Source organism: Salvelinus fontinalis, unplaced genomic scaffold, assembly GCF_029448725.1.
Source record: "Salvelinus fontinalis isolate EN_2023a unplaced genomic scaffold, ASM2944872v1 scaffold_0925, whole genome shotgun sequence".
Classification (NCBI taxonomy): Eukaryota; Metazoa; Chordata; class Actinopteri; order Salmoniformes; family Salmonidae; genus Salvelinus; species Salvelinus fontinalis.
Genome location: NW_026601134.1, coordinates 9,359 through 35,885, shown reverse-complemented (window position 1 = coordinate 35,885; position 26,527 = coordinate 9,359). Strand labels below are relative to the sequence as shown.

At 47.5% G+C, this 26,527-nt stretch overlaps 2 protein-coding genes across 3 annotated transcripts; one reads left to right on the top strand and one right to left on the bottom strand.

Moving 5' to 3' along the window:
- Window positions 1–7,005: 7,005 nt before the first annotated feature.
- Window positions 7,006–24,905, bottom strand: LOC129847674 (ubiquitin-associated domain-containing protein 2-like). The gene is made up of 5 exons (XM_055915419.1): window positions 24,694–24,905; window positions 24,179–24,303; window positions 23,553–23,672; window positions 22,970–23,076; window positions 7,006–7,513 (listed from the first exon to the last, which is right to left on the bottom strand). Exons 1-5 carry the CDS (start codon window positions 24,722–24,724, stop codon window positions 7,372–7,374), a joined length of 525 nt encoding a protein of 174 aa, XP_055771394.1. The 5' UTR covers window positions 24,725–24,905; the 3' UTR covers window positions 7,006–7,371.
- LOC129847673 (G-protein coupled receptor 183-like) lies at window positions 12,670–22,140 on the top strand. 2 transcript variants are annotated; one of them, XM_055915418.1, is made up of 4 exons: window positions 12,670–14,760; window positions 18,284–18,873; window positions 19,238–19,516; window positions 20,122–22,140. In XM_055915418.1, the coding sequence occupies exons 1-4, from the start codon at window positions 14,472–14,474 to the stop codon at window positions 20,215–20,217; spliced, it is 1,254 nt and encodes a 417-aa protein (XP_055771393.1). In that variant the 5' UTR covers window positions 12,670–14,471; the 3' UTR covers window positions 20,218–22,140. The 2 variants fall into 2 exon arrangements, with proteins under 2 accessions (XP_055771393.1, XP_055771392.1); XM_055915417.1 differs by having other exon boundaries at window positions 12,670–12,858; window positions 14,446–14,760; window positions 19,238–22,139.
- Window positions 24,906–26,527: the final 1,622 nt, after the last annotated feature.

Sequence of the window (26,527 nt, the reverse complement as noted above, 5' to 3'; positions counted from 1 at the left end):
CTGACCCCCCACCATGCTGAACACTATGTAACTCTACATATTAACCACTGACCCCCCCACCATGCTGAACACTATGTAACTCTACATATTAACCACTGACCCCCCCACCATGCTGAACACTATGTAACTCTACATATTAACCACTGACCCCCCACCATGCTGAACACTATGTAACTCTACATATTAACCACTGACCCCCCCACCATGCTGAACACTATGTAACTCTACATATTAACCACTGACCCCCCACCATGCTGAACACTATGTAACTCTACATATTAACCACTGACCCCCCCACCATGCTGAACACTATGTAACTCTACATATTAACCACTGACCCCCCCACCATGCTGAACACTATGTAACTCTACATATTAACCACTGACCCCCCCACCATGCTGAACACTATGTAACTCTACATATTAACCACTGACCCCCCACCATGCTGAACACTATGTAACTCTACATATTAACCACTGACCCCCCACCATGCTGAACACTATGTAACTCTACATATTAACCACTGACCCCCCCACCATGCTGAACACTATGTAACTCTACATATTAACCACTGACCCCCCACCATGCTGAACACTATGTAACTCTACATATTAACCACTGACCCCCACCATGCTGAACACTATGTAACTCTACATATTAACCACTGACCCCCCCACCATGCTGAACACTATGTAACTCTACATATTAACCACTGACCCCCCACCATGCTGAACACTATGTAACTCTACATATTAACCACTGACCCCCCACCATGCTGAACACTATGTAACTCTACATATTAACCACTGACCCCCCACCATGCTGAACACTATGTAACTCTACATATTAACCACTGACCCCCACCATGCTGAACACTATGTAACTCTACATATTAACCACTGACCCCCCACCATGCTGAACACTATGTAACTCTACATATTAACCACTGACCCCCCACCATGCTGAACACTATGTAACTCTACATATTAACCACTGACCCCCCACCATGCTGAACACTATGTAACTCTACATATTAACCACTGACCCCCCACCATGCTGAACACTATGTAACTCTACATATTAACCACTGACCCCCCACCATGCTGAACACTATGTAACTCTACATATTAACCACTGACCCCCACCATGCTGAACACTATGTAACTCTACATATTAACCACTGACCCCCCACCATGCTGAACACTATGTAACTCTACATATTAACCACTGACCCCCCCCACCATGCTGAACACTATGTAACTCTACATATTAACCACTGACCCCCCACCATGCTGAACACTATGTAACTCTACATATTAACCACTGACCCCCCACCATGCTGAACACTATGTAACTCTACATATTAACCACTGACCCCCCACCATGCTGAACACTATGTAACTCTACATATTAACCACTGACCCCCCCACCATGCTGAACACTATGTAACTCTACATATTAACCACTGACCCCCCACCATGCTGAACACTATGTAACTCTACATATTAACCACTGACCCCCCACCATGCTGAACACTATGTAACTCTACATATTAACCACTGACCCCCCACCATGCTGAACACTATGTAACTCTACATATTAACCACTGACCCCCCCCACCATGCTGAACACTATGTAACTCTACATATTAACCACTGACCCCCACCATGCTGAACACTATGTAACTCTACATATTAACCACTGACCCCCCACCATGCTGAACACTATGTAACTCTACATATTAACCACTGACCCCCCCACCATGCTGAACACTATGTAACTCTACATATTAACCACTGACCCCCCCCCACCATGCTGAACACTATGTAACTCTACATATTAACCACTGACCCCCCACCATGCTGAACACTATGTAACTCTACATATTAACCACTGACCCCCCCACCATGCTGAACACTATGTAACTCTACATATTAACCACTGACCCCCCCACCATGCTGAACACTATGTAACTCTACATATTAACCACTGACCCCCACCATGCTGAACACTATGTAACTCTACATATTAACCACTGACCCCCCACCATGCTGAACACTATGTAACTCTACATATTAACCACTGACCCCCCCACCATGCTGAACACTATGTAACTCTACATATTAACCACTGACCCCCCCACCATGCTGAACACTATGTAACTCTACATATTAACCACTGACCCCCCACCATGCTGAACACTATGTAACTCTACATATTAACCACTGACCCCCCCACCATGCTGAACACTATGTAACTCTACATATTAACCACTGACCCCCCACCATGCTGAACACTATGTAACTCTACATATTAACCACTGACCCCCCCACCATGCTGAACACTATGTAACTCTACATATTAACCACTGACCCCCCCACCATGCTGAACACTATGTAACTCTACATATTAACCACTGACCCCCACCATGCTGAACACTATGTAACTCTACATATTAACCACTGACCCCCCACCATGCTGAACACTATGTAACTCTACATATTAACCACTGACCCCCCCACCATGCTGAACACTATGTAACTCTACATATTAACCACTGACCCCCCCACCATGCTGAACACTATGTAACTCTACATATTAACCACTGACCCCCCCACCATGCTGAACACTATGTAACTCTACATATTAACCACTGACCCCCACCATGCTGAACACTATGTAACTCTACATATTAACCACTGACCCCCCACCATGCTGAACACTATGTAACTCTACATATTAACCACTGACCCCCCCACCATGCTGAACACTATGTAACTCTACATATTAACCACTGACCCCCCCACCATGCTGAACACTATGTAACTCTACATATTAACCACTGACCCCCCACCATGCTGAACACTATGTAACTCTACATATTAACCACTGACCCCCCACCATGCTGAACACTATGTAACTCTACATATTAACCACTGACCCCCCCACCATGCTGAACACTATGTAACTCTACATATTAACCACTGACCCCCCACCATGCTGAACACTATGTAACTCTACATATTAACCACTGACCCCCCCACCATGCTGAACACTATGTAACTCTACATATTAACCACTGACCCCCCCACCATGCTGAACACTATGTAACTCTACATATTAACCACTGACCCCCCCACCATGCTGAACACTATGTAACTCTACATATTAACCACTGACCCCCCACCATGCTGAACACTATGTAACTCTACATATTAACCACTGACCCCCCCACCATGCTGAACACTATGTAACTCTACATATTAACCACTGACCCCCCACCATGCTGAACACTATGTAACTCTACATATTAACCACTGACCCCCCACCATGCTGAACACTATGTAACTCTACATATTAACCACTGACCCCCCCACCATGCTGAACACTATGTAACTCTACATATTAACCACTGACCCCCCACCATGCTGAACACTATGTAACTCTACATATTAACCACTGACCCCCCCACCATGCTGAACACTATGTAACTCTACATATTAACCACTGACCCCCCCACCATGCTGAACACTATGTAACTCTACATATTAACCACTGACCCCCCCCACCATGCTGAACACTATGTAACTCTACATATTAACCACTGACCCCCCACCATGCTGAACACTATGTAACTCTACATATTAACCACTGACCCCCCACCATGCTGAACACTATGTAACTCTACATATTAACCACTGACCCCCCACCATGCTGAACACTATGTAACTCTACATATTAACCACTGACCCCCCCACCATGCTGAACACTATGTAACTCTACATATTAACCACTGACCCCCCCACCATGCTGAACACTATGTAACTCTACATATTAACCACTGACCCCCCACCATGCTGAACACTATGTAACTCTACATATTAACCACTGACCCCCCACCATGCTGAACACTATGTAACTCTACATATTAACCACTGACCCCCCACCATGCTGAACACTATGTAACTCTACATATTAACCACTGACCCCCCCACCATGCTGAACACTATGTAACTCTACATATTAACCACTGACCCCCCCACCATGCTGAACACTATGTAACTCTACATATTAACCACTGACCCCCCACCATGCTGAACACTATGTAACTCTACATATTAACCACTGACCCCCCACCATGCTGAACACTATGTAACTCTACATATTAACCACTGACCCCCCACCATGCTGAACACTATGTAACTCTACATATTAACCACTGACCCCCCACCATGCTGAACACTATGTAACTCTACATATTAACCACTGACCCCCCCACCATGCTGAACACTATGTAACTCTACATATTAACCACTGACCCCCACCATGCTGAACACTATGTAACTCTACATATTAACCACTGACCCCCCCACCATGCTGAACACTATGTAACTCTACATATTAACCACTGACCCCCCACCATGCTGAACACTATGTAACTCTACATATTAACCACTGACCCCCCCACCATGCTGAACACTATGTAACTCTACATATTAACCACTGACCCCCCCACCATGCTGAACACTATGTAACTCTACATATTAACCACTGACCCCCCACCATGCTGAACACTATGTAACTCTACATATTAACCACTGACCCCCCCACCATGCTGAACACTATGTAACTCTACATATTAACCACTGACCCCCCACCATGCTGAACACTATGTAACTCTACATATTAACCACTGACCCCCCCACCATGCTGAACACTATGTAACTCTACATATTAACCACTGACCCCCCCACCATGCTGAACACTATGTAACTCTACATATTAACCACTGACCCCCCCACCATGCTGAACACTATGTAACTCTACATATTAACCACTGACCCCCACCATGCTGAACACTATGTAACTCTACATATTAACCACTGACCCCCCACCATGCTGAACACTATGTAACTCTACATATTAACCACTGACCCCCCACCATGCTGAACACTATGTAACTCTACATATTAACCACTGACCCCCCACCATGCTGAACACTATGTAACTCTACATATTAACCACTGACCCCCCCACCATGCTGAACACTATGTAACTCTACATATTAACCACTGACCCCCCACCATGCTGAACACTATGTAACTCTACATATTAACCACTGACCCCCCACCATGCTGAACACTATGTAACTCTACATATTAACCACTGACCCCCACCATGCTGAACACTATGTAACTCTACATATTAACCACTGACCCCCCACCATGCTGAACACTATGTAACTCTACATATTAACCACTGACCCCCCACCATGCTGAACACTATGTAACTCTACATATTAACCACTGACCCCCCCACCATGCTGAACACTATGTAACTCTACATATTAACCACTGACCCCCCCACCATGCTGAACACTATGTAACTCTACATATTAACCACTGACCCCCCACCATGCTGAACACTATGTAACTCTACATATTAACCACTGACCCCCCACCATGCTGAACACTATGTAACTCTACATATTAACCACTGACCCCCCACCATGCTGAACACTATGTAACTCTACATATTAACCACTGACCCCCCCACCATGCTGAACACTATGTAACTCTACATATTAACCACTGACCCCCCACCATGCTGAACACTATGTAACTCTACATATTAACCACCGGACCCCCACCATGCTGAACACTATGTAACTCTACATATTAACCACTGACCCCCCCCACCATGCTGAACACTATGTAACTCTACATATTAACCACTGACCCCCCCCACCATGCTGAACACTATGTAACTCTACATATTAACCACTGACCCCCCCACCATGCTGAACACTATGTAACTCTACATATTAACCACTGACCCCCCCCACCATGCTGAACACTATGTAACTCTACATATTAACCACTGACCCCCCCACCATGCTGAACACTATGTAACTCTACATATTAACCACTGACCCCCCCACCATGCTGAACACTATGTAACTCTACATATTAACCACTGACCCCCCCACCATGCTGAACACTATGTAACTCTACATATTAACCACTGACCCCCCACCATGCTGAACACTATGTAACTCTACATATTAACCACTGACCCCCCCACCATGCTGAACACTATGTAACTCTACATATTAACCACTGACCCCCCCACCATGCTGAACACTATGTAACTCTACATATTAACCACTGACCCCCCCACCATGCTGAACACTATGTAACTCTACATATTAACCACTGACCCCCCCACCATGCTGAACACTATGTAACTCTACATATTAACCACTGACCCCCCCACCATGCTGAACACTATGTAACTCTACATATTAACCACTGACCCCCCCACCATGCTGAACACTATGTAACTCTACATATTAACCACTGACCCCCCCCACCATGCTGAACACTATGTAACTCTACATATTAACCACTGACCCCCCACCATGCTGAACACTATGTAACTCTACATATTAACCACTGACCCCCCCACCATGCTGAACACTATGTAACTCTACATATTAACCACTGACCCCCCACCATGCTGAACACTATGTAACTCTACATATTAACCACTGACCCCCCACCATGCTGAACACTATGTAACTCTACATATTAACCACTGACCCCCACCATGCTGAACACTATGTAACTCTACATATTAACCACTGACCCCCCCACCATGCTGAACACTATGTAACTCTACATATTAACCACTGACCCCCCACCATGCTGAACACTATGTAACTCTACATATTAACCACTGACCCCCCACCATGCTGAACACTATGTAACTCTACATATTAACCACTGACCCCCACCATGCTGAACACTATGTAACTCTACATATTAACCACTGACCCCCCACCATGCTGAACACTATGTAACTCTACATATTAACCACTGACCCCCACCATGCTGAACACTATGTAACTCTACATATTAACCACTGACCCCCCACCATGCTGAACACTATGTAACTCTACATATTAACCACTGACCCCCCACCATGCTGAACACTATGTAACTCTACATATTAACCACTGACCCCTCCACCATGCTGAACACTATGTAACTCTACATATTAACCACTGACCCCCACCATGCTGAACACTATGTAACTCTACATATTAACCACTGACCCCCCCACCATGCTGAACACTATGTAACTCTACATATTAACCACTGACCCCCCCACCATGCTGAACACTATGTAACTCTACATATTAACCACTGACCCCCCCACCATGCTGAACACTATGTAACTCTACATATTAACCACTGACCCCCACCATGCTGAACACTATGTAACTCTACATATTAACCACTGACCCCCCACCATGCTGAACACTATGTAACTCTACATATTAACCACTGACCCCCACCATGCTGAACACTATGTAACTCTACATACCTGCAGGCCTACAATGTAAACCAGGGACTTGTTAGTTATGGAGATCTGACCAAGGAGTTGAGTGACTGGAACCTTGGGGATGGAGGAGTAGAAAGGTACAAACAGGCTGAACACTGGGCCTAGCCTGGAGGAGAGAGAGGGGAGGGGAGGAGAGAGAGGGGAGGGGGAGGAGGAAGGTGAGGGGGGAGGAGAGAGGGGAGGAGAGAGGGGATGGGGGAGGAGAGAAGGGGGGAAGGAGGAGAGAGGGGAGGAGAGGAGAGGAGAGGGGGGAGGAGAGAGGGGAGGAGAGAGGGGAGGAAAGGATGAGAGAGGGGAGGGGGAGGAGAGGGGGGAGGGGGAGGAGGAGAGGGGTGGAAGAGAGAGAGGAGGAGAGAGGGGAGGGGGGAGGAAAGGAGGAGAGAGGGGAGGAGAGGGGAGGAAAGGAGGGGAGAGGGGAGGAAAGAAGGAGAGAGGGGAGGGGGAGGAAAGGAGGAGAGGGGGGAGGGAGAAAGGGGGAGATGGTTAAAACAATGTTCTGTTCACATACACCAAACCTCTGAGCAGATCTACAGTAAAGTCTATTTCTAATAGAGGAAGTAAGAGTGAATCATTATAGACCAGCAGCTAACCTCAGAGTCTTGCCATTACATTCACCCACACCAGGACATGTACAGTCACCCACCCACACCAGGACACGCAGTCACCCACCCACACACCAGGACATGTACAGTCACCCACCCACACACCAGGACAATCAGTCACCCACCCACACACCAGGACATGTACAGTCACCCACCCACACACCAGGACATGTACAGTCACCCACCCACACACCAGGACATGTACAGTCACCCACCCACACACCAGGACACGCAGTCACCCACCCACACACCAGGACATGTACAGTCACCCACCCACACACCAGGACATGTACAGTCACCCACCCACACACCAGGACATGTACAGTCACCCACCCACACACCAGGACATGTACAGTCACCCACCCACACACCAGGACATGTACAGTCACCCACCCACACACCAGGACAATCAGTCACCCACCCACACACCAGGACACGCAGTCACCCACCCACACACCAGGACACGCAGTCACCCACCCACACACCAGGACATGTACAGTCACCCACCCACACACCAGGACACGCAGTCACCCACCCACACACCAGGACACGCAGTCACCCACCCACCCACACACCAGGACATGTACAGTCACCCACCCACACACCAGGACACGCAGTCACCCACCCACACACCAGGACACGCAGTCACCCACCCACACACCAGGACACGCAGTCACCCACCCACACACACACCAGGACACGCAGTCACCCACACACACAAGGACACGCAGTCACCCACACACACAAGGACACGCAGTCACCCACACGAGAACAGGCACAGTCACCCACACACGAGAACACTCACAGTCACCCACACACACACACGAGAACACGCACAGTCACCCACACACACGAGAACACGCACAGTCACCCACACACACGAGAACACGCACAGTCACCCACACACACGAGAACACGCACAGTCACCCACACGAGAACAGGCACAGTCACCCACACACGAGAACACTCACAGTCACCCACACACACACGAGAACACGCAGTCACCCACACGAGAACACGCATAGTCACCCACACACACGAGAACACGCACAGTCACCCACACGAGGACGAGAACACGCACAGTCACCCACACGAGGACGAGAACACGCACAGTCATCCACACGAGGACACGCACAGTCATCCACACGAGGACGAGAACACGCATAGTCACCCACACGAGGACGAGAACACGCATAGTCACCCACCCACACGAGGACACGCACAGTCATCCACACGAGGACGAGAACACGCACAGTCACCCACACGAGGACGAGAACACGCATAGTCACCCACACACACGAGAACACGCACAGTCATCCACACGAGGACACGCACAGTCATCCACACGAGGACGAGAACACGCATAGTCACCCACACGAGGACGAGAACACGCATAGTCACCCACCCACACGAGGACACGCACAGTCATCCACACGAGGACGAGAACACGCACAGTCACCCACACGAGGACGAGAACACGCATAGTCACCCACACACACGAGAACACGCACAGTCACCCACACGAGGACGAGAACACGCATAGTCACCCACACACACGAGAACACGCACAGTCACCCACACGAGGACGAGAACACGCATAGTCACCCACACACACGAGAACACGCACAGTCACCCACACGAGGACGAGAACACGCATAGTCACCCACACACACGAGAACACGCACAGTCATCCACACGAGGACACGCACAGTCACCCACACGAGGACACGCACAGTCACTCACATGAGGACACGCAGTCACCCACACGAGGACGAGAACACGCAGTCACCCACACGAGGACACGCACGGTCACCCACACGAGGACACTCATGGTCACACACACACACAGAATGGAGATGAGCATCACAGGATGAGCCATATCTGATACGGTGAACCATATCTGATATGTCCATGTTTGACGCAGGCACTAAAACAGACTTTAGTACACACACACACCACTATTACTACTAATAGTGAGAGCCTGAGGGTATGAATACAGTTCGTATTAAAAGTAGAGAGCAGATTCATTTCTATGAACTACACATGAAGGGTCAGAATGAGGAAAATGACGGCAGCCCAGAGAGGTCATGAGAGGGTCATTAGTAGTGATGGGAGGAAACAAATCGAAACAGTTACATATCAGTGTTATTTTGCAGCACTTTTATTTCCTACTGATCAAACCTCTCTCTCTCAGAAATATGATTTCATCATCAAATGTAGTATCGAATCATCACAGTATCGAATTGCAATACATATAGAATTGTAATAAACACAATACATATTTTAAATCGACACCCAAGTATGATGATAACATCACACCACGAGGTCCCCGGTAATATCACACCACGAGGTCCCCGGTAATATCACACCACGAGGTCCCCGGTAACATCACACCACGAGGTCCCCGGTAATATCACACCACGAGGTCCCCGGTAACATCACACCACGAAGCCCCCGGTAACATCACACCACGAGGTCCCCGGTAACATCACACCACGAGGTCCCCGGTAATATCACACCACGAGGTCCCCGGTAATATCACACCACGAAGCCCCCGGTAACATCACACCACGAGGTCCCCGGTAATATCACACCACGAGGTCCCCGGTAATATCACACCACGAGGTCCCCGGTAACATCACACCACGAGGTCCCCGGTAATATCACACCACGAAGCCCCCGGTAACATCACACCACGAGGTCCCCGGTAATATCACACCACGAAGCCCCCGGTAACATCACACCACGAGGTCCCCGGTAATATCACACCACGAGGTCCCCGGTAATATCACACCACGAGGTCCCCGGTAACATCACACCACGAGGTCCCCGGTAATATCACACCACGAAGCCCCCGGTAACATCACACCACGAGGTCCCCGGTAACATCACACCACGAGGTCCCCGGTAATATCACACCACGAGGTCCCCGGTAATATCACACCACGAGGTCCCCGGTAACATCACACCACGAGGCCCCCGGTAATATCACACCACGAGGTCCCCGGTAATATCACACCACGAGGTCCCCGGTAATATCACACCACGAGGTCCCCGGTAACATCACACCACGAGATCCCTGGTAACATCACACCACGAGGTCCCTGGTAACATCACACCACGAGGTCCCTGGTAATATCACACCACGAGGTCCCCTGGTAACATCACACCATGAGGTCCCTGATAACATCACACCATGAGGTCCCTGATAACATCACACCACGAGGTCCCTGGTAACATCACACCACGAGCCCCCCGGTATCATCACACCACGAGGTCCCCGGTAACATCACATCACACCACGAGGTCCCCTGGTAACATTACACCACGAGGTCCCCGGTAATATCACACCACGAAGCCCCCGGTAACATCACACCACGAGGTCCCCGGTAACATCACACCACGAGGTCCCCGGTAATATCACACCACGAGGTCCCCGGTAATATCACACCACGAGGTCCCCGGTAACATCACACCACGAGGCCCCCGGTAATATCACACCACGAGGTCCCCGGTAATATCACACCACGAGGTCCCCGGTAATATCACACCACGAGGTCCCCGGTAACATCACACCACGAGATCCCTGGTAACATCACACCACGAGGTCCCTGGTAACATCACACCACGAGGTCCCTGGTAATATCACACCACGAGGTCCCCTGGTAACATCACACCATGAGGTCCCTGATAACATCACACCATGAGGTCCCTGATAACATCACACCACGAGGTCCCTGGTAACATCACACCACGAGCCCCCCGGTATCATCACACCACGAGGTCCCCGGTAACATCACATCACACCACGAGGTCCCCTGGTAACATTACACCACGAGGTCCCTGGTAACATCACACCATGAGGTCCCTGGTAACATCACACCATGAGGTCCCTGGTAACATCACACCATGAGGTCCCTGGTAACATCACATCACACCACGAGGTCCCCTGGTAACATTACACCACGAGGTCCCCTGGTAACATCACATCACACCACGAGGTCCCTGGTAACATCACATCACACCACGAGGTCCCCTGGTAACATTACACCACGAGGTCCCCTGGTAACATTACACCACGAGGTCCCCTGGTAACATTACACCACGAGGTCCCCTGGTAACATCACACCACGAGGTCCCCTGGTAACATTACACCACGAGGTCCCCTGGTAACATTACACCACGAGGTCCCCTGGTAACATCACACCACGAGGTCCCCTGGTAACATTACACCACGAGGCCCCCGGTATCATTACACCACGAGGTCCCCGGTAACATCACATCACACCACGAGGTCCCCTGGTATCATTACACCACGAGGTCCCCGGTAACATTACATTACACCACGAGGTCCCTGGTAATTCCCAGTCAGGATTGGGTCAATATCCTTCTTCCTCTTTCCTCTAATTTATCCTGTTCACTTGAAGAAAAGCTGGCATTCAGCCAAGTTCTCACTCATATTTGTGCCCCTGATATTATGTTGAGTGCTTGATATCCTATATGAATACACATGCTGAAAATGATTCATCCTGTTGATCAAATAAATGAATCTTTACAAATTTCAAAGAGACGCTTGCACCCACACACCCACCCACTCAGAATAAAGGTAGGGAGGGGTTGCTTGCAGTGCAGGAAATGATAAGTGTGTGTTTGGGTACTGGCTGTGGCAGAAGCTGCACACTTCTGCATCGTCGGCCGTAGCTGATGCAACAGAGAAATATATCTGATAGTTGTTGAGTTTCAGTCTCTGGCTGACCTCACATGGCTCTGGAGTCTGTTCCGCACACAGGGGATCAACGTCTCTTCTGAAACATCACCGACGAGTGACAATTAAGAGCACTTCCATCTGGTGAGTACAGGCTAATACAGTATGTGGTCTACACAGGTATGGTACAGGCTAATACAGTATGTGGTCTACACAGGTATGGTACAGGCTAATACAGTATGGTACAGGCTAATACAGTATGTGGTTAACACAGGTATGGTACAGGCTAATACAGTATGTGGTTTACACAGGTATGCTACAGGCTAATACAGTATGTGGTTTACACAGGTATGGTACAGGCTAATACAGTATGTGGTCTACACAGGTATGGTACAGGCTAATACAGTATGTGGTTTACACAGGTATGGTACAGGCTAATACAGTATGTGGTTTACACAGGTATGGTACAGGCTAATACAGTATGTGGTTAACACAGGTATGGTACAGGCTAATACAGTATGTGGTTAACACAGGTATGGTACAGGCTAATACAGCATGTTGTTTACCCAGGTATGGTACAGGCTAATACAGCATGTTGTTTACCCAGGTATGGTACAGGCTAATACAGTATGGTACAGGCTAATACAGTATGGTACAGGCTAATACAGTATGGTACAGGCTAATACAGTATGTGGTCTACACAGGTATGGTACAGGCTAATACAGTATGTGGTCTACACAGGTATGGTACAGGCTAATACAGTATGGTACAGGCTAATACAGTATGTGGTTTACACAGGTATGGTACAGGCTAATACAGTATGTGGTTTACACAGGTATGGTACAGGCTAATACAGTATGTGGTTTACACAGGTATGGTACAGGCTAATACAGTATGTCGTTTACACAGGTATGATACTGTATTAGACCATGTCGTTTACACAGATATGGTACAGTATAATACAGTATGTAGTTTACACTGGTATGAGAGTGTATAATACCAGTGGTGTAAAGTACTTAAGTAAAAATACATTAAAGTACTACTTAAGTAGTTTTTTTGTAGAATCTGTATTTTAATTTTTATATTTTTGACAATTTAATTCACTACTTTCCTAAAGAAAATATGGCACTTTTTACTCCATACATTTTCTGACACCCAAAGTACTCATTACATTTTGAATGCTTAGCAAGACAGGAAAATTGTCAAATTCACGCACTTTCAAGAGCACACGTGGTCAACCCTCCTGCCTCTGGCCTGGAGGACTCACTAAACAAGTGATTTATACTTTCACTTTTACTTTTGACACAAGTATATTTGAGCAATTACATTTACTTTTGACACTTAAGTATATTTACAACCAAATACTTTTAGACTTTTACTCGAGAAGTATTTTACTGGCTGACTTTATCTTTTACTTGAGTAACTTTCTATTAAAAAGGTATCTATACTTTTACTAAAGTATGACAATTGGGTACTTTTTCCACCACTGTATAATACAGTATGTAGTTTACACAGGTTTAAGCATGGATCTTTTTCACAGGAAAGTGAATTTCCCCCGCAAATTGTGAGTATATTTTGGGTTGCATTTGTTCATAAGTGTTATAGAGCAAATGATGCATGACAAATGGAACATTGCTCTTATTTTGTCCGTTGATTTTAAACTACTGCAAGTGTCCACAACCTTGTGAGGCACACCTATCTTCACCCAAACCCTCATCTGCTGTGCTTCAGATTTACACTTCCTGTTACTAAGCATCATGTCGTGGTCGGAGGGTGTGAACTCCACTCTGAACCTTCACTCCAACACCTCCTCCTCCCTGGTCTGCACCAACCTGTACGACCACCGCCCCGCCGCCCGCGTCCTCATGTCTCTCCACTACAGCCTGGTCTTCATGCTCGGCCTCCTCGGTAACGCCCTGGCACTGCACGTCATCAGACCCAACCTGGCCCAGATCAACTCTACCACACTCTACTCTGCCAACCTGGCCGCCTCCGACGTCCTCTTCACCCTGGCCCTGCCTCTGAGGATAGCCTACTACGCCCTAGGTCAGTGATACTCCCACTACTACGCCCTAGGTCAGTGATACTCCCACTACCCCGCCCTAGGTCAGTGATACTCCCACTACTACTACGCCCTAGGTCAGTGATACTCCCACTACTACTACGCCCTAGGTCAGTGATACTCCCACTACTACGCCCTAGGTCAGTGATACTCCCACTACTACGCCCTAGGTCAGTGATACTCCCACTACTACGCCCTAGGTCAGTGATACTCCCACTACTACGCCCTAGGTCAGTGATACTCCCACTACTACGCCCTAGGTCAGTGATACTCCCACTACTACGCCCTAGGTCAGTGATACTCCCACTACTACGCCCTAGGTCAGTGATACTCCCACTACTACGCCCTAGGTCAGTGATACTCCCACTACTACGCCCTAGGTCAGTGATACTCCCACTACTACGCCCTAGGTCAGTGATACTCCCACTACTACGCCCTAGGTCAGTGATACTCCCACTACTACGCCCTAGGTCAGTGATACTCCCACTACTACGCCCTAGGTCAGTGATACTCCCACTACTACGCCCTAGGTCAGTGATACTCCCACTACTACGCCCTAGGTCAGTGATACTCAAATGGTGGCCCGTTTAAACATCCGTTTAAAAATGGTTTTGAAGCAGTTTAAAACAACTAAAAGCAGATAGTAGGTATGTAGAAATGATACAGCGCCTTCAGAAAGTGTTCATGTCCCTTGACTTCTTCCACATTTTCTTGTTACAGCCTGAATTAAAATACACACAATACCACACAATGACAAAAGTGAAAACATGTTTTGACATTTTTGCAAATGTATTGAACATGAACTCTTAGAAATATCTAATTTGCATAAGTATTCAAACCCCTGAGTCAATACTTTGTAGAAGCACCTTTGGCAGTGATTACAGCTGTGAGTCTTTCTAGGTAAATCTAAGAGCTTTGCACACCTGGATACAATATTTGCACATTTATTATTTTTTAAATTATTTAAAAAAAATGTACTGTCAAATTGACTGACCATTGATAGAGAGCCATTTTCAAGTCTTGCCATAGATTTTCAAGCCGATTTAAGTTAAAATGGTAACCATGCCACTCAGGAACAATCAACGTCTTCTTGGTAAGCAACTCCAGTGTATATTTGGACTTATGTTTTAGGTTATCGTCCTGCTGAAAGGTGAATTTGTCTCCCAGTGTCTGTTGGAAAGCAGACTAGGTTTTCCTCTGGGAGTTTGCCTGTGCTTATAGCTGTATTCCGTTTCTTTTTATCCTGAAAAAGTACCTTGTCATTGTCGCTGACAAGCACACCCATAACATGATGCAGCAACCACCATGCTTGAAAATATGAAGAGTGGTACTCCGTGATGTGTTGTGTTGGATTTGCCCTAAACTTAACACTTTGTATTCAGGAAAGAAAGTTACATTTTTGGCCATTTTTTTTTGCAGTATTACTTAAGTGCCTTGTTGCAAACAGGATGCATGTTTGGAATACAGGCTTCCTTTTCACTCTGTCATTTAAGTTAGTATTGTGAAGTAACTACAATGTTGTTGATCCATCCTTAGTTCTCATATCACAACCATTATACTCTGTAACTCTGTAACTATTTCAAAGTCACCATTGGCATCAATCCCTGAGCGGTTTCCTTCCTCTTCGGCAACTGAGTTAGGAAGGATGCCTGAATCTTTGTAGTGACTGGGTGTATTGATTCACCATGCAAAGTGTAATTAATAATTTCACCATGCTCAAAGGGATATTCAATTTCATTGAAAAATCTTCCCTGGTCTTTGTGGTTGAATCTGTGCTTGAAATCCACTACTCGATTGAGGGACGTTACAGATAATTGTATGTGTGGGGTACAGAGATGGGGTAGTCATTCAAAAATGATGTTAAACACTATTATTGAACACAGAATGAGTCCATGCAACTGATTATGTGATTTGTTAAGCACATTTTTACTCCTGAACTTATTTAGGTTTGCCTTAACAAAGGGGTTGAATACTTATTGACTCAAGACATTTCAGCTTAATTTTTTTTGGTAATTTCCAAAAATGTCTAAACTAAATTCCACAGTGACACAAAATGTAATCCATATTGAATTCAGGCTGTAACACAATAACATGTGGGAAAAGTAAAGGGGTGTGAACAGTGGTGTAAAGGACTTGCTGTAAGTAAACAATACTTTTAAGTTCTACTTAAGTCTGTTTTTTGTGTATCTTTACTTCACTATTTTTGACAACATTTATTTCACCACATTCCTAAAGTAAATAATGTTGTTTTACTCTATACATTTTCCCTGACAACTAAAGTACTAGTTACATTTTGAATGCTTAGCAGGACATGACAAGGGTCCAATTCACACATTTATCAAGAGAACATCCCTGATCATCTCTACTGCCTCTGATCTGGTGGACTCACTAAACAGAGAACATCCCTGGTCATCTACTGCCTCTGATCTGGTGGACTCACTAAACAGAGAACATCCCTGGTCATCTACTGCCTCTGATCTGGTGGACTCTCTAAACAGAGAACATCCCTGGTCATCCCTACATTTAAAACCAAATACTGTTTGACTTTTACTCAAGTAGTATTTTACTGGGTGACTTTCACTTGAGTAATTTTCTATTAAGGTATCTTTACTTTGACACAAGTATGACAACTGGGTACTTTCTCCACCACTGGGTGTGAATACTTTCTGAAGGCACTACGTTTTTAAATGTAGTGGATAATATCCACAGACACGTTTTCCTGAGAGACAGATCCCTGTAGCCCTGAGAGACTGATCCCTGTAGCCCTGAGAGACAGATCCCTGTAGCCCTGAGAGACAGATCCCTGTAGCCCTGAGAGACAGATCCCTGTAGCCCTGAGAGACAGATCCCTGTAGCCCTGAGAGACAGATCCCTGTAGCCCTGAGAGACAGATCCCTGTAGCCCTGAGAGACAGATCCCTGTAGCCCTGAGGGACAGATCCCTGTAGCCCTGAGGGACAGATCCCTGTAGCCCTGAGGGACAGATCCCTGTAGCCCTGAGAGACAGATCCCTGTAGCCCTGAGACAGAGCCCTGTAGCCCTGAGAGACAGATCCCTGTAGCCCTGAGAGACAGATCCCTGTAGCCCTGAGAGACAGATCCCTGTAGCCCTGAGAGACAGATCCCTGTAGCCCTGAGAGACAGATCCCTGTAGCCCTGAGAGACAGATCCATGTAGCCCTGAGAGACAGATCCATGTAGCCCTGAGAGACAGAGCCCTGTAGCCCTGAGAGACAGAGCCCTGTAGCCCTGAGAGACAGATCCCTGTAGGCCTGAGAGACAGATCCCTGTAGGCCTGAGAGACAGATCCCTGTAGGCCTGAGAGACAGATCCCTGTAGGCCTGAGAGACAGATCCCTGTAGGCCTGAGAGACAGATCCCTGTAGCCCTGAGAGACAGATCCCTGTAGCCCTGAGAGACAGAGCCCTGTAGCCCTGAGAGACAGAGCCCTGGCCTCTTGTGTTCCAGAAGGGAACCTCTCTTGGTAATCTTTGAGTCTCTCTGCCTCTAGGTTTCCACTGGCCCCTGGGGGAGACCCTGTGTCGGGTCACCGCCCTTCTGTTCTACGTCAACACCTACGCAGGGGTCAACTTCATGACCTGCCTGGCCGTAGACCGCTTCGTAGCCGTGGTTCTCCCTCTGCGTTACACCAGGCTCTGCCGGGCCCGGACCATCCGCTACGTCTGCATAGGGGTGTGGGTTCTAGTCCTGGTCCAGACGTTACCCCTCCTCTCCGTGACCATGACCCGGGCTGAGCCAGACGGGACCACCACCTGCATGGAGTACCCCAACTTTGAGAACGGGGCCGTGGAGGGACTCCCCTACGTCCTCATTGGAGCCGTCGTCGTGGGATACGGCGTTCCCGTTGCAACCATCCTGTGTTGCTACTTGGTGTTGCTTTGGAAGCTGCGGTTGGTGACAAGAAGTGGGGTTGGTGGGCGAGGTCACAGGTCATTGAGGAGCCAGAAGGCGACGGGGGTGATAGCAGGGGTAGTGTTGGTGTTTGTAGTGTGTTTCAGTCCCTATCACATCAACATCCTGCAGTATATGATCCGAAAGCTGAGATACACACCAGACTGTACCGAGCTACAGGCCTTTCAGGTAGTTATCTCCACACCAGTGGAGGCTGGTGGGAGGAGCTATAGGAGGATGGGCTCATTGTAATGGCTGGAATGGAATGGAGTCAAACATGTCGTTTCCATCTTTTTGATGTGTTCCATGAATTCCATCCATTACAACGAGCCCTTCCTCCTACAGCGCCTTCTACCAGCCTCCACTGACACACACAAACATAGGCCTATCTGTTAATATCATTGGATTTTTTGTGTGTGTGTGTGTGTGTGTGTGTGTGTGTGTGTGTGTGTGTGTGTGTGTGTGTTGACCATGAGATTGTGTATTTAAGCGTATGGGCTCCAATCCATGTGTGAGCGACTCCTCCACTAACCCCTCTCTCCCTCCCCTTCAGGTGTCTCTACACTTCACTGTGTGTCTCATGAACCTCAACTGCTGCCTGGACCCCTTTGTCTACTTCTTTGCCTGTAAGGGTTACAAGAGGAGGGTGATGAAGATGTTGAGGGTTCAGGTCAGCGCCTCTTTCTCCAGCGTGGTCCGAACCGGGGAGGACACCCCCTTCAAATGGGGGGGGAACCAGGACGGGAGGAGCAGGCTGGGTAGCCGCACAGTTTGTCCTGTTGCTTTAGATAATGTTACCAATACCATTCCTGGGCCAGAGACTGAGACAGGAGCCGGAGCCAGAGACTGAGACAGGAGCCGGAGCCAGAGACTGAGACAGGAGCCGGGGACTGAGACAGGAGCCGGGGACTGAGACAGGAGCCGGGAACTGAGACAGGAGCCGGGGACTGAGACAGGAGCCGGGGACTGAGACAGGAGCCGGGGACTGAGACAGGAGCCGGGGACCGAGACAGGAGCCGGAGACCGAGACAGGAGCCGGAGACCGAAACAGGAGCCGGAGACCGAGACAGGAGCCGGAGACTGAGACAGGAGCCACATCCAACCAACTACCCCAGAGACAGGAGCCACATCCAACCAACTACCCCAGAGACAGGAGCCACATCCAACCAACTACCCCAGAGACAGGAGCCACATCCAACCAACTACCCCAGAGACAGGAGCCACATCCAACCAACTACCCCAGAGACAGGAGCCACATCCAACCAACTACCCCAGAGACAGGAGCCACATCCAACCAACTACCCCTGAGACAGGAGCCACATCCAACCAACTACCCCAGAGACAGGAGCCACATCCAACCAACTACCCCAGAGACAGGAGTCACATCCAACCAACTACCCCAGAGACAGGAGCCACATCCAACCAACTACCCCAGAGACAGGAGTCACATCCAACCAACTACCCCTGAGACAGGAGCCACATCCAACCAACTACCCCAGAGTCAGGAGCCACATCCGGCTGAGTAGCCCCTGAGACAGGAGCCACATCCGGCTGAGTAGCCCCTGAGCCACATCCGGCTGAGTAGCCCCTGAGTCAGGAGCCACATCCGGCTGAGTAGCCCCTGAGACAGGAGCCACATCCAGCTGAGTAGCCCCAGAGCCGGTCCTGGGCCTGGAGATGACCACTACTAGGCCATAGAGACACAGAACCACTAGTCTAGACACACTGTCCTGGGTTGTATTCACACCAAACGGAAGAAAAAGGAACTGAAACAGAGAGGAACTACCTGAACTTGTCCAATCAGAAATGCTTGTTTTAATTTTACTTCCTTGCTCACTCTGCTATTTCAAAACTAATGTGAAAAAGATGGAAATCAAGGTCCCATAAACACAAGAAAACAGCACCACCTTTACATGAAGGTTCCAGAACTAAACGGGCCGCCTACAGAACAGGATGCAGAGATACAATCCTACCTTTACATGAAGGTTCCAGAACTAAACGGGCCGCCTACAGAACAGGATGCAGAGATACAATCCTACCTTTACATGAAGGTTCCAGAACTAAACGGGCCACCTACAGAACAGGATGCAGAGATACAAATCTACCTTTACATGAAGGTTCCAGAACTAAACGGGCCGCCTACAGAACAGGATGCAGAGATACAATCCTACCTTTACATGAAGGTTCCAGAACTAAACGGGCCGCCTACAGAACAGGATGCAAAGATACAATCCTACCTTTACATGAAGGTTCCAGAACTAAACGGGCCGCCTACAGAACAGGATGCAGAGATACAATCCTACCTTTACATGAAGGTTCCAGAACTAAACGGGCCGCCTACAGAACAGGATGCAGAGATACAATCCTACCTTTACATGAAGGTTCCAGAACTAAACGGGCCGCCTACAGAACAGGATGCAGAGATACAATCCTACCTTTACATGAAGGTTCCAGAACTAAACGGGCCGCCTACAGAACAGGATGCAGAGATACAATCCTACCTTTACATGAAGGTTCCAGAACTAAACGGGCCGCCTACAGAACAGGATGCAGAGATACAATCCTACCTTTACATGAAGGTTCCAGAACTAAACGGGCCGCCTACAGAACAGGATGCAGAGATACAATCCTACCTTTACATGAAGGTTCCAGAACTAAACGGGCCGCCTACAGAACAGGATGCAGAGATACAATCCTACCTTTACATGAAGGTTCCAGAACTAAACGGGCCGCCTACAGAACAGGATGCAGAGATACAATCCTACCTTTACATGAAGGTTCCAGAACTAAACGGGCCGCCTACAGAACAGGATGCAGAGATACAATCCTACCTTTACATGAAGGTTCCAGAACTAAACGGGTCGCCTACAGAACAGGATGCAGAGATACAATCCTACCTTTACATGAAGGTTCCAGAACTAAACGGGCCGCCTACAGAACAGGATGCAGAGATACAATCCTACCTTTACATGAAGGTTCCAGAACTAAACGGGCCGCCTACAGAACAGGATGCAGAGATACAATCCTACCTTTACATGAAGGTTCCAGAACTAAACGGGCCGCCTACAGAACAGGATGCAGAGATACAATCCTACCTTTACATGAAGGTTCCAGAACTAAACGGGCCGCCTACAGAACAGGATGCAGATACAATCCTACCTTTACATGAAGGTTCCAGAACTAAACGGGCCGCCTACAGAACAGGATGCAGAGATACAATCCTACCTTTACATGAAGGTTCCAGAACTAAACGGGTCGCCTACAGAACAGGATGCAGAGATACAATCCTACCTTTACATGAAGGTTCCAGAACTAAACGGGCCGCCTACAGAACAGGATGCAGAGATACAATCCTACCTTTAGTGATTCATCTTGAACATTTCCGGCACATTGAACTGTGTACAGATATGCTTTTCATAATTAATTGGGTTCACTTCCAATACTTCCTTTTTATTAACTGCTGTTTGAAGTGGAATTAAAACCATTCTATTTCACGGTTACTGTTTTATTCCACCGATGTCTGGCCTATCCCGAAGTTTGCCAGGTATGAAACTGAAAACACTAACACAGGTATGAAACTGAAAACACTAACACAGACAACTCACTTCCCTAAAAGAGCGACACAACACTTCTCTCTATTAGGTAAAAGGTCAATGAGGACCAGTACTTCCTGGTTTTCAACATGTGCAGTGTGATGTTTTGATCCAGAACGTAGACCTACCGCTGGTTTGGAAGTAGCTGCAGCACATTGAGCCCCTCGCTGATCTCACTGCTCTCTAGTGGTGTTTATACAACCTTACACCTTCACTGAACAAGTGCACACTTCAAGGAAAGGAGTCCATAGGAGCAAGGGATTGATTTAGGGATTGAGCTCAGGTGTCAAGGACATGTGTGCAGCCCAGTTAGATGTCCAGCTGTGAAACCCAGGTGTGAAGGAAAGGTGTGCAACCCAGTTAGAGGTCCAGCTGTGAAACCCAGGTGTAAAACCCATGTGTGAAGGAAAGGTGTGAAGCCCAGTTAGAGGTCCAGCTGTGAAGGACAGGTGTAAAACCCATGTGTGAAGGAAAGGTGTGAAGCCCAGTTAGAGGTCCAGCTGTGAAGGACAGGTGTAAAACCCATGTGTGAAGGAAAGGTGTGAAGCCCAGTTAGAGAACCAGCTGTGAAACCCAGGTGTGAAGGAAAGGTGTGAAGCCCAGTTAGAGGTCCAGCTGTGAAGGACAGGTGTAAAGGTAGAGGTACTCACAGTCCGGCTGTGAAAGACAGGTGTACAGGTAGAGGTACTCACAGTCCGGCAGGCAGCTCAGCCACCTGGTAGTCAAACAGGTAGTGAAATGCTTCGGCCAGCAGGAAGTCCACCAGTGCAGTGAGTACCCACGTCCCAAACAGGAAGGACTACAGGAAGAGCCAGGATGTTACAGTTAGGACTACAGGAAGAGCCAGGATGTTATAGTTAGGCCTACAGGAAGAACCTGGATGTTACAGTTAGGACTACAGGAAGAACCTGGATGTTACAGTTAGGACTACAGGAAGAACCTGGATGTTACAGTTAGGACTACAGGAAGAACCTGGATGTTACAGTTAGGACTACAGGAAGAGCCAGGATGTTACAGTTAGGACTACAGGAAGAGCCAGGATGTTACAGTTAGGACTACAGGAAGAGCCAGGATGTTACAGTTAGGACTACAGGAAGAACCTGGATGTTATAGTATGAAACAATGACATCATAACATATCATAATCACCACCACATCATCATCATAATTTGATTAAACAACTGATCATCTGTGCAGCACGACTGCAATAAAGACCAGCTGGAACGCGCCCAGTGAGTCTAACATAGGTTTACAAGCTAGGCTGAAATGAACTTACAGCAAACTTTCTGCTGCCGAACCGTCTCTCCAAGATGCGGAAGTTGTAGATGAGCAGACTGTTGCAGAAGGTGTCCTTTAGGTCCAGACAGATCAGTCTGCCACACACTAACCGCCATACCTTATAGAGGAGGAGTCAGGGTTGTTACACAGTACAGACACACATCACAGAGTTTCTAAACCCAGAGGTGCAACATCACAAGACTTCCGGGAACGCTTGAGAAACAGACTTGGCAGACCAGATCGAAAAATGTGACCTTAGTTGTTAATTTTCTAGAAATCTAAAATGCAAAACCGAGATTTGAGCAAATGTCTTAGGAAGCTGAAACTGACATTACTAAAACCCCGTGAAAGTGACAAATTGACATTTTTATCAAAAACAACTTTATATCGAAGGAGTGCCTTTGATTTGACGGCCTGCACATGCGCAGTTCGGCGCGACGACCATTAAAAGCAGATTACGTGTTTCTGGGCATAAGTTTAGCTAGCCAAAGGTCGGCTACAAGCGTGATCGGGGATTTCTATTGGAGAAGCAGTTTCTGCCCATCTTCATATTGTACTGTCTTTGGCAATATGATACACAGGAGGAGATAGGAGGGGTTTACGAGACTCGCTCTCTTCCACTACCTGGTGCTGCTGCGTGATGGACTGCAGGCTGTAGGTGAACAGGTGATGGTACTGTGGCAGGAGGGTTAGCACGACAGTCAGACCACTGAGGACCAGGAGGAGACCTTTAGACAGGGGGGCCTTATCTGTGGGGGGAGGCAACCAACCAATCAATCACCTACCTGTATGGCACAATCAATTTGATACTCTATTAGAATTTACAACAGAGTACTTGTTCCTGGTGACGTTAAATACTGTATGGAAAATGTGGGCGGGGCAACCGCATGCACCGTTCTGTCACTACCGTACTGAGCCAGCATTAAGCGTCGTTTATGAAATGAAACATCGAGCGATATCACGCAATACTAGACATTATGACAAAAATGGCATAGGCTCGAATCGTCGATTGTACGCGTTGAAACGACGATGTGACCCGTCCAAATACTTAGATTCATCTAGAATGAATGACAGTGCAAAGCTGCGAGACAGGACCGAGAGAAAGCACTCGTACACGAATCAACTAGTCTGGTACTTACCGAGCCCTCGGGAACCGGTGGTCGTGAACATGATGGAAAACGAAAAAAATAGAACGACTGCCTGTGTAAAGGCACTGCAAAATGAAGGTCCAAACTTAGCTATAGTAGCTAAAAGTTAGAAAGAAAAAGAAAAACATCATAGGGAGATGAGAGGGGAAAGGGTATCGAGTACGGTGGGCGAGTTCGTCCAAAGTTGCTCGAGATTGTTGTTTTTGACACGCAAATCTCGATATGCACTGAATGAAAATTGCCACACGAGGTCGCTATGTCACTATCAATGGTCAGTAAAGGTTCTCGTTATTGTGGCTGGTTATACAGGTAATTTCCACAATAACAAAACATGCACTCAATTGCATAACTTAAGTAATTGTATTTCTTCACTGGCTCTCATTTCATTTAATCCATTTGATGGATACTGTCCTCGTCAGCAGAAAGTGATCAAAGAGAGGTTTTGAGTGGCCTCTATTAATGAACATCGTCAACAAAAATACTCCTGACACTTGACTTGTACTTTGATCGCCTCCCTGTACTCACCCTCCCAGAGACATGTCAGAGGGTATTGAACAGAAGCTAGCGTTTCTTCTCCACTATCCGCATAAAGATCAAACCTTTGCCATCTCCGTGACAGTTGTTCCTGTGAAGAAGAGGAACATGCACCGTAGACACATTACTCATTCATCCTGAGATAAACCTCATCAGACAAGAGAACTTCTACACACACACACACACACACGCACGCACGCACGCACGCACGCACGCACGCACGCACGCACGCACGCACGCACGCACGCACGCACGCACGCACGCACACACACACACACACACACACACACACACACACACACACACACACACTATCATTGGCTGGTTCCCTCCTGAAGCCTGAAGTGATAATGCACAGTGCGTGGTTTCTTCATCCAGACTAGCGCTCTCCTAAGCACCCTCTGACAGCCTAAGACCCTCCTCAGATGCAGAGCGGGAGGTTTCTGTGTCAGCATTTATGTCTTCCCCTCCTAACGTCTGAGCCCCTCAGGAGATAGAGAGGCAGCCCAGACAGAGGCTTTGAATGGCAGGCTTTGTGTTCAGTGTCCTCTGGCCCCAGTGTGTTTGATCTCCCTGTTTCATCTGGATACTCTGTTCATCTTCTTCTCTGGCCCTTTGTAAGCACCAGATGTCTTATCGCGTTGTCTTCTTCTGTGAAATGATTCATCTTACTAATACAAATCACAGCTACTGAGATCAGGGGGCGTCAAAGATCAGCACAACCTCACAATGCTTATCCTTGCAGATCCACACCTCTTCTCTTTGTGGTGATTGAACGGTATATCTGTGTTTCAGCTCATTCATTTCACTGTAAATTGAATGTATACTTACATCAGTGACATTCAGTGCATTTCGTATGGTTATACTCTTATGACATGACCGATCGTGTGGAACATTAAATGTTATAATGAATGACATTGTGTTGGGTAATTTCAACAGGCAACACTCGCTCTGACAGTCCCACTAATTGCTCTGCAGATGAATGATTATTTCTGCCTTAATGCATCTGTTGCCTTTAATATGACTGCTGGAAAGATTTCATTAGTGTTTCGGCATGGCAACAAAGATGTACTTACACTCGTTGCTATAGTACTCCTGTGGCTGTGAATTCTACTGTACATTAGGCTACCCCCTTGAAGAAAAACAATAGGACTTTCAACATCGTCACCATACGTGAAAATATCTAACCAGCTATTCCTTTACCTTTCTATAATATAACATGATTTTACAGCATTAAGACATAAACTCAGCAAAAAATGAAACGTCCCCTTTTTCAGGACGCTGTCTTTCA